We start from the raw sequence: 8,069 nt of genomic DNA, 5'->3' as shown, positions 1-8,069 counted from the left end.
GCAATCCTCCCACTCAGAGGCTTAGCTGCAGTCCAGTACTCGCCTAAGTTCTCTCACTAGGAGCCTTAGCTGCAGTCCAGTACTCGCCTAAGTTCTCTCACTAGGAGGCTTAGCTACAGTCCAGTACTCGCCTAAGTTTGAAAAATCCTATCGAGTGGAGAGCAATCCTCCCACTTGGGGGCTTAGCTGCACTCCAGTACTCGCCCAAGTTCTCCCACTAGGAGACTTAGCTGCAGTCCAGTACTCGCCTAAGTTTGAAAAAATCTTACCGAGTGGAGAGCAGTCCTCCCACTCGGGGGTCTTAGCTGCAGTCCAGTACTCGCCTAACTCCGAAACATACCCCTATCCGCAAGGACGATGAGGTGCAGGTCGACTGCAACCTTCTCCTTCGGAGCCACGGCACAAGAACAACGTACGCTCCATCCCTATCCGCAAGGGCGACGAGGTGCAGGTCAACTGCAACCTTATCCTTCGGAGCTACGGCACAAGTACAACGTACGCTCCACCCCTATCCGCATGGACGACAAGGTGCAGGTCGACTGCAGCCTTCTCCTTCGGAGCTACGGCACAAGTACAACATACGATACATCTCTATCCGCAAGGACGACGAGGTGCAGGTCGACTGCAATCTTCTCCTTCGGAGCTACGTCACAAGTACAACGTCCGCTCCATCCCTATCCGCAAGGACGACGAAGCGCATGTCGACTGGAGCCGCCACCTCAGAGCTGCCTCTCCAGCGCAAAGACTATTCCGAGCAGTGAGCAAAGTCCATTCGAAGGCAAACGCAAGCACATTCGGAGATAAACCAAATTCAGATAAATCCTAAAAGTTCCAAGCAGCAAATCAAAAGTACTCGGGCATCAAGCCCGAAGGAGTTCAACGGTTACAGCAATCACTCGGCATTCTGAGGCAAATTTAAAGCAGATTCAAGTTTCATAAGTTTGTTCACTCGGCCGGAGGAGGGCTGGCAGGCTCCACGAATGAGTCCAGGTCGATCCCATCAGCGATCCGAGTGGCGGCAGCAATGAAAGTCTCCATGAAGGACTGGAAGTCATGCTTTTTGGTGTTAGTGACTTTGATCGCAGCCAACTTGTCTTCACGAGCCTCCTTGCAATGGACTCGCACCAAGGACAGCGCCACGTCAACACCACACCGGGCGGAGGATTTCTTCGATTCTTGCACTCGGTCAGGGATCTCGTTCAGTCGAGTCATCAGGGATTCCAGGTCATTTTCAAGCGTCGCCCTCGGCCAATGCAATGAGTCAATTCGGGAGACTACCTCCTTCAGGCGCACGAGGTAGCTTGTGGCGCTGGCGACACGGGACTCCAGTCGGAGCACGTTCATTGCAGTTTCGTCGCAGACTAGAGAAGTGATAGGGTCCAGACCCGTCTCGACCCTTCCAGTTTCCTCGTCGAAGTCTTGGCAGAATTCTGCAGCCAAAAATTAGTGAATCGACCGAGCAAGATCCGATCGCAAGCATCAACACAGTCGGTTTAGAAGAAATACCTTCCAGCGTGAGAGAGAGCTTCTTGGCAAGAGTCCTTAGATAAGCTTCCGTGTCATTCCTCTTGCAGATCGCAGACTCCAACTTTTCATTCAGGACAACCTTGTCCTTCTTCAGACTGGTCACTTCGCGGTTAGCTTCATTAAGACAAGATTTCAGTTTGTTCACCTCCCCTTCAGCGTTCCGATTGAAGCAAGCTTCTGGTCTATGAGAGCAGTTTTATCTTGGGATGCTTTTTGCGCGGCAGCGAGGTCCGAGTCCTTCTTCTCCAGAGCCAACTTCATTTTCTCTGCAGAATAAACAATCGAATCAAAGAAGGGATCAAACAAATATATTGAAAGTCAGTCAATAGTCAGTTACCTTCCAGACCAGCGGCTTCGCCTTGAGCTTTCTTCAGATTCTGCTGGGCCAATTCCAAGTCGAGGTTGAGTTGCCTCTGCTTCTCCTCAAGTTCAGCAAACTTAGAAATAAGAGTACAAGACTTTTGCAGAAAGCAAAAGACGGATCAGTCGATAAGATCAAAGGTTGTTTACTTCCGAGTGAATAAAACCTAAAGAAGTTCGCTTAGACCCCAGCCGACTGCATACAGTCGACTGCGGTCTCAGGGGCTACACCCAGCGGGTGCACTTGGCGTGCCCCCGCTGACTAAGACTCAACTCGACCGGTCCGACCGGACCAAGTCAAAAAAAAGCTATTCAGACCACAGTCGACTGCCAGCAGTCGACTGCGGTCTCGGTGACTACACCCAGTGGGTGCACTTGGCGTGCCCCCACCGGTTCGGATCCTACTCGACCGGTCCGCCTGAGTCGAGTGAAAAAGAAAGGAAAGTAGAACTCAGACCCCAGTCGACTGCCAGCAGTCGACCGCGGTCTCGGGGACTACACCCAGTGGGTGCACTTAGCATGCCCCCACCGGTTCAGATCCCACTCGCCCAGACCGAGTGAAAGAACGAAACTACCAAAAACAACAAAACACCCAGCGGGTGCTCTAATTCGACGCAAACAATAGGAGATTGTGTAGAAGAATATTTTCGGGTAACATTTCCTCATAGAGCAAAAGCAGTCGGAAAGTCTACTCACCTGGACATTGGCCCGAAGAGCAGCACTGGCGTCGTAGGTAGCCTGGCTGTTCTCATGCACCGTCTTCACCCGCTCCATCATCATGTCAGCCTGTCGGATGGCTTCCACAGCCGCTTCCGACTGGTTGTCCGGGACGGGATAGCCGGTGAAAAAGTGAGCAGACGACCCAGGTGCGGCGGCTTGGAGCTTCGTGGCATGGAGTTGGAAGACTAAAGGAAACACAGGCGCAGTCGACGGTGCAGGGTGCTCACTCGACAAGGGTGCAACGAAGGTCACAGAGGCCCTGCCCGCGTCTTCAGGTTGACGGACGGGAGGTGTCGTAGTTGGTTCTTGCCGAGACATCCTACCAGCTACTACCTTCTTGCTCTTCCTGGGCTTAAGAGCCACATCTTCATCGTCATCTGGAAGATCGATGACGTTGGGTGGAGCTGCAAGGCAGATCATTCGACCCCAAGTGAACCACTAGAACGCAATCGACCAAGGAATCAAGAACAAAATCACAAGAGTTTATACCTGGGTTGGAGGTTACCGCATCTTCCATCTCCTCGTCCCGGTACTAGAGAGAAGAGGTTCCTAATGTAGTAGCACTGCAAAGACCCGCATTCAATCGGTTACGTCCGGTTAATCGAGTCGACGAAAAGGACAAGTTAGATGATTACCCGGAGATAGTAGGGACGGTCACTTTGATCCTGGGCAAAGCTTTTGGCAGTTTGGAGGAGGTGGCTTTCGGTGCTTTCAGCGCTGGAGGCGGCACAACTTTGGACTGCTTTGGAGCCTTCTCAGTCGGCGTTGGGGAAGACGTCCTGGGACGCTTCGAAGACTGTCCAATCGGCGCGGCCACCAAGTCCGGAGCGCTCGCCGGGTCGTGAGCGTGTTTGGATCTCCTCTCCCTGCGAGGAGGCGAGTCGACTTCTTCATCATCAGTCGATTCGTCGCTCTCCTCGTCCTCCTCGGCATCCGAGTGCCCCTCGCCGCTCTCGCCCCCGCTCGCTTCTTCCTCGACGTCTTGCTCCTGCACTCCGTTGGGCATTGAGTACATGTCGATGACGGCCTGAAAAGACAACGATCAAAGGAAATTCAGTCGACCATAAACAAGATGTCACACGGTGAATCGGAAAGATACTTGATAAAACAGAATTATACATGCTCCGGCTCGTGCGAGTTGTCGAATGGAATCACCCTCCTAGACCCCCGAGGGTTGTCTTTGTTGCTGGTTATCCCCATCAACCACTTCTTCAAGGTATCCTCGCTGACATCCTCCGGGTGGATCCGAGTGGAATCCTCGAGCCCAGAGTACATCCACATCGGATGATCACGCGCCTGAAGCGGTTGGATGCGTCGACCGAGAAAGACCTCCAGCAGGTCCATCCCGGTCACCCCGTCGCGGACGAGTTGGACGACCCGCTCGACCAGCACCTTGACCTGCGCCTTCTCTTCTGGAACTACCTTCAGAGGGGCGGGCTTCTCCACTCGAGCCAAGGAAAAGGGAGGAAGTCAGTCGACTGACCCGGGGTCGGCTGATCCTTGCAGTAGAACCAAGTCGACTGCCAGCCCCGGACCGAGTCGGGAAGGATCATGGCTGGGAAGGTATTATTGATCCTCATCTGGATCCCCAGACCCCCGCACATCTGGATCATTTGTGTCCTCTCGTCACTCGGATTGGCCTTTTTGACTGACTGGGAGCGGCAGGTGAAGATGTGTTTGAAAAGACCCCAGTGCGGTCGACAGCCCAAGAAATTTTCACACATCGACACGAAAGCAGCCAGATAGACTATGGTGTTTGGAGTGAAATGGTGAAGTTGAGCCCCAAAGAAGTTCAAAAAAACCCGGAAGAAAGGATGGGGAGGCAGTGAGAATCCGCGATCTACGTGGGTGGCGAGGAGAACACACTCACCCTCCCTTGGCTGCGGCTCGGTTTCGTTCCCCTGGAGCCGTGCCGACTTGTGGGGGATCAGTCCCCCCTCCACCAGGTCATCGAGGTCGTCCTGGGTGATTGTCGAGCGGATCTAGTCGCCCTGGATCTAGCCCGGCGGCAGGCCGGATCTCGACTAGGATCCGCCCCGGCTGGTCCGCTTGCCCTTCGCCTTCGCGGTCGCCTTCTTCGTGTGCTCCAGCGCCACCATCTTCTCTTTCCCCATGGCGACGGGTCGAGCGAGAGCAAGAGTCCGGTGACGAGAGCGGAAGCGAGCGTGGCGGAGAGATCGGGAGAAGAAGAAGAGAGAATGGGAGCGCACGGGGCAAAGGCCCGGTCCGGGGCCTTTTATAAGGTCGTCCCCCGAGTGACTGACTGGTGGACCCAGACGATCTAAACAAATCCCGCAACAGTCGCACGCGCAGTACTTGGCGAAAAAGGTGGCGCGGGGATCGAGGAGACTTGCCTAGTCCGTCCCGATAACCTCGGTTCTGTCCGTCTGGCGCACTTCCCAAAATTCGAATCCCGCGAAATCCGCGGAGAGCACAGCAACCTGTCAGACTGAAGACAAACATCCTCTACATTATCATTTGGAATTCTACCGTGAAAACTCACTCGACAAAAACCAAGAATGGACCAAGGCGACTGAGAAAGGAGTCGACGTCGTCACCTCAACTGATTGTTCCAGAACAAGATATACTCATGGCACAAAGAATGGGTCGGGAGTGTTCCCAACTCCTTCCTCACTCAAACCCTGATCCATTCGGGGGCTAATGATGAAGCTATGTACCTAGGATAGGGTCATGGATCTGTCCAACATACCCTCCCCAAAGACATCTCTACAAAGAATCAGAAGCAGTCGAAGAGAAACCATCATCCACTCGACCATGAAGATGTGCTCACTCGACCACCTTGAAGACACTCGACCACCAGAAGATGGGAAACCCTCCACTCTGCAACGGTCAGGACTTAAACCATAGCTTTATGGGCATTTACAACACTTTACTGCAGACGTTACCAGTAACGCCCCTCCTTTATGAGCATTGAACCTTGTGTAACGGAGGGGAGCTGGGGTCCTGGCGTACTCTATATAAGCCACCCCCCTCCTCTGGGACAGGGATTCGCACTTTCTGTAATTCACACGCATATATTCAGTCGACCGCCTCCGGGCTCCGAGACGTAGGGCTGTTACTTCCTCCGAGAAGGGCATGAACTCGTAAAACTCGTGCGTACAACTCCTCCATAGCTAGGATTTTGCCTCTACATTCCTACCCCCCTATTCTACTGTCAGTCTTAGAACCACGACACCGGGACAAATGCATCCATTGGTCCCGATTCGTGGAAGAACCGGGACTAATGGGCTGGCCAGGCCCGAACGAAAGCCCCTTTTTCTACTAGTGCTCCACTCCTTGGGGATCAGCGATGTGAGGAAAATGATGGCATGCTCCGGCCATAAACTCACCATTGTGATCTCGCAGCACTACCCTTCCTCCACCTTTCTCTCCGTGTCTCCAGACCGTGCAATCGGAGTTGATCTTGACCCATCTGTCATCCGGGGGCTCCCACTTCTGGTCGATCTTAGGCTCTGGTTGTGACGCCCTCGCCTCATGCGCCAGCTTCCACTCGGCCATGTGTAACCTTACCGTAGTCAATATTTCATGAGGCCGATCTTCTTCCCGTCTCTTGCATCATCCGGCCCGTAGGCCGCCTGGACCATAGTCTCCTTCTCCTCATCGGCCGCAACGGCGAACCAGTCCAACAACCAGGAGGCTAGGGCGTTCTTGGAGTCCATCTGACTTGGCAGGGTCACCACAACCCCTAACTCAGAACGCAACATGCCCCAGAACGCAACACGCACCATCGTCTCCTCACGGCCGCACACAACATAAAAAAAATACCCGGTTTGATCCGACATCGAAAGAGCTGAGACCTGACCATCGGGTCGTTTCGTATCATTCGCCACATATGTATCTTGGCCTTTGCTGGTGCACTCGTTTCCCACAGGGCGATATATCCCTTGTGCTTGTTAACCGAGCTCGAGGACTCCGGCTGTCAGGTCCTTGCCTTATTCAAAACCATCCTGAGCTGATAGGCAGATTTCACACTGGAGATATCATTTTTGTCTGGTTCGATGCCATATAATCCTCAGTAGCAGCTAGCATAGTGTAAACGGGCAAAAATATCAGGCAACACGGCATGCACCTGGTGGACGTGTCACCTGGCCGGCCGGTGAGCGGTGGTACGAGAGTCCATGTGACAAAACAAACGATATATCCAACTTTCTATACGCGCGAGAGCCGAGGTGCCCTGGGCCTCCCAAACGATATATAAACGAACCTTGCGCTGCACACACCACACAAAGCACAAAAGAACCATCTTCTTCTTGTTGTTGTTCTTCTTCCAGATTAACCAGTCCAAGAAGAAGAGCTCGCCGTGGTTTTCTAGGTAGTAATCCAACTTTCTAAGTTAGGCATGGAGGCTGTAGAGCCAGCGGTGGTGGTGAGCTGCGAGTGCTGCGGCCTCGAGGAGGAGTGCACCGGCGAGTACATCGGCGGCGTGAGGGCCTGCTTCGGGGGCCGGTGGCTGTGCGGGCTGTGCTCCGAGGCCGTCAAGTACGAGGCCGGCCGCAGCAAGCGCACCGTGGCGATGGGCGTGGAGGAGGCCGTGCGGGCGCACATGGCCTTCTGCGGCATGTTCAGGCGCGGCGGCCCCGCGGAGCGCGTGGCCGAGGGCATGTGCCGGATGCTTAGGCGCACCGCGTGCGAGAAGAACCGGAGCACCTCATCGTCCTCGTCGCGGCCGACAGCGCTGGCGACGGTGGCGTCAGCGTCCGGGCACCACCGCGCCTCGGTGCCATCCGCCTGAGTTGATGTCTGCTTCTTGCGACGAGGTGATGCTTCGGACATACGTCTTCCTCGGCACAAGCTAGCTAGCTATATATATGCCGATATGCATGTGATGTAGTAGTATATTTTGTTTTGAATCTGTTCCGGAAACTATACGAGGTTAAAGCTCGATTAATCTTCCCATGAGGATCTTGATCTACCCAACGACCGAGCAGCTGTTCTTGGCCCAAATCCTTTCGAGGTGTAATAATATACCGACTGGTGCAGTGCACATTCGATCGATCTGCTTGAATGTTTTTCCCCTTCGATGCGATTCCCCGTCCGTCAGAATGATCTTGCACTTGTTCTTCAGAGTTTTTTTTTTTGTTTCTTTGCGCACCGGCTTCAGTTTTCTACCTGATCGACTAGACGAGCCATGACCGACCCCGTCGCCTTCGCCGTCTGTTGCTTTTGATATCCTCGCCCTCAACACACGTGCAGAAACATGAGAGCTTGATACGGCTAGTGCATGCTCACCCGTGGAGAAATTTGTTTAGATAAGGGAAGAAGACTTCTCCCGTCGAGAATGTGAGCTAGTCACTCAAAGATTTGTGTCCTCTGCAAGTTTGTCTGATAGACGTACGTCCTGAGTACAAAAGCTCTGGCTTGCATCCTAGCTTGATACTTCCTGGCTACCAGAGAAAATGCACACTGCACACATGTATACATATTACATACAAAAGCTTTTT

General features: G+C 53.6%; 1 protein-coding gene across 1 annotated transcript; it reads left to right on the top strand.

The window, feature by feature from the left end:
- The first annotated feature begins 6,866 nt into the window (after positions 1 to 6,866).
- Positions 6,867 to 7,595, top strand: LOC119338032. Its single transcript, XM_037610351.1, has one exon. The coding sequence runs from the start codon at positions 6,968 to 6,970 to the stop codon at positions 7,358 to 7,360; it is 393 nt and encodes a 130-aa protein (XP_037466248.1). The 5' UTR covers positions 6,867 to 6,967; the 3' UTR covers positions 7,361 to 7,595.
- The last annotated feature ends 474 nt before the right edge of the window (positions 7,596 to 8,069 follow it).

The sequence above is a fragment of the Triticum dicoccoides genome, chromosome 1A (genome assembly GCF_002162155.2).
Source record: "Triticum dicoccoides isolate Atlit2015 ecotype Zavitan chromosome 1A, WEW_v2.0, whole genome shotgun sequence".
In the NCBI taxonomy this organism is placed as follows: domain Eukaryota; kingdom Viridiplantae; phylum Streptophyta; class Magnoliopsida; order Poales; family Poaceae; genus Triticum; species Triticum dicoccoides.
Note: the sequence above shows the minus strand (reverse complement) of the source record. Positions and strands in the feature narration are given on the sequence as shown.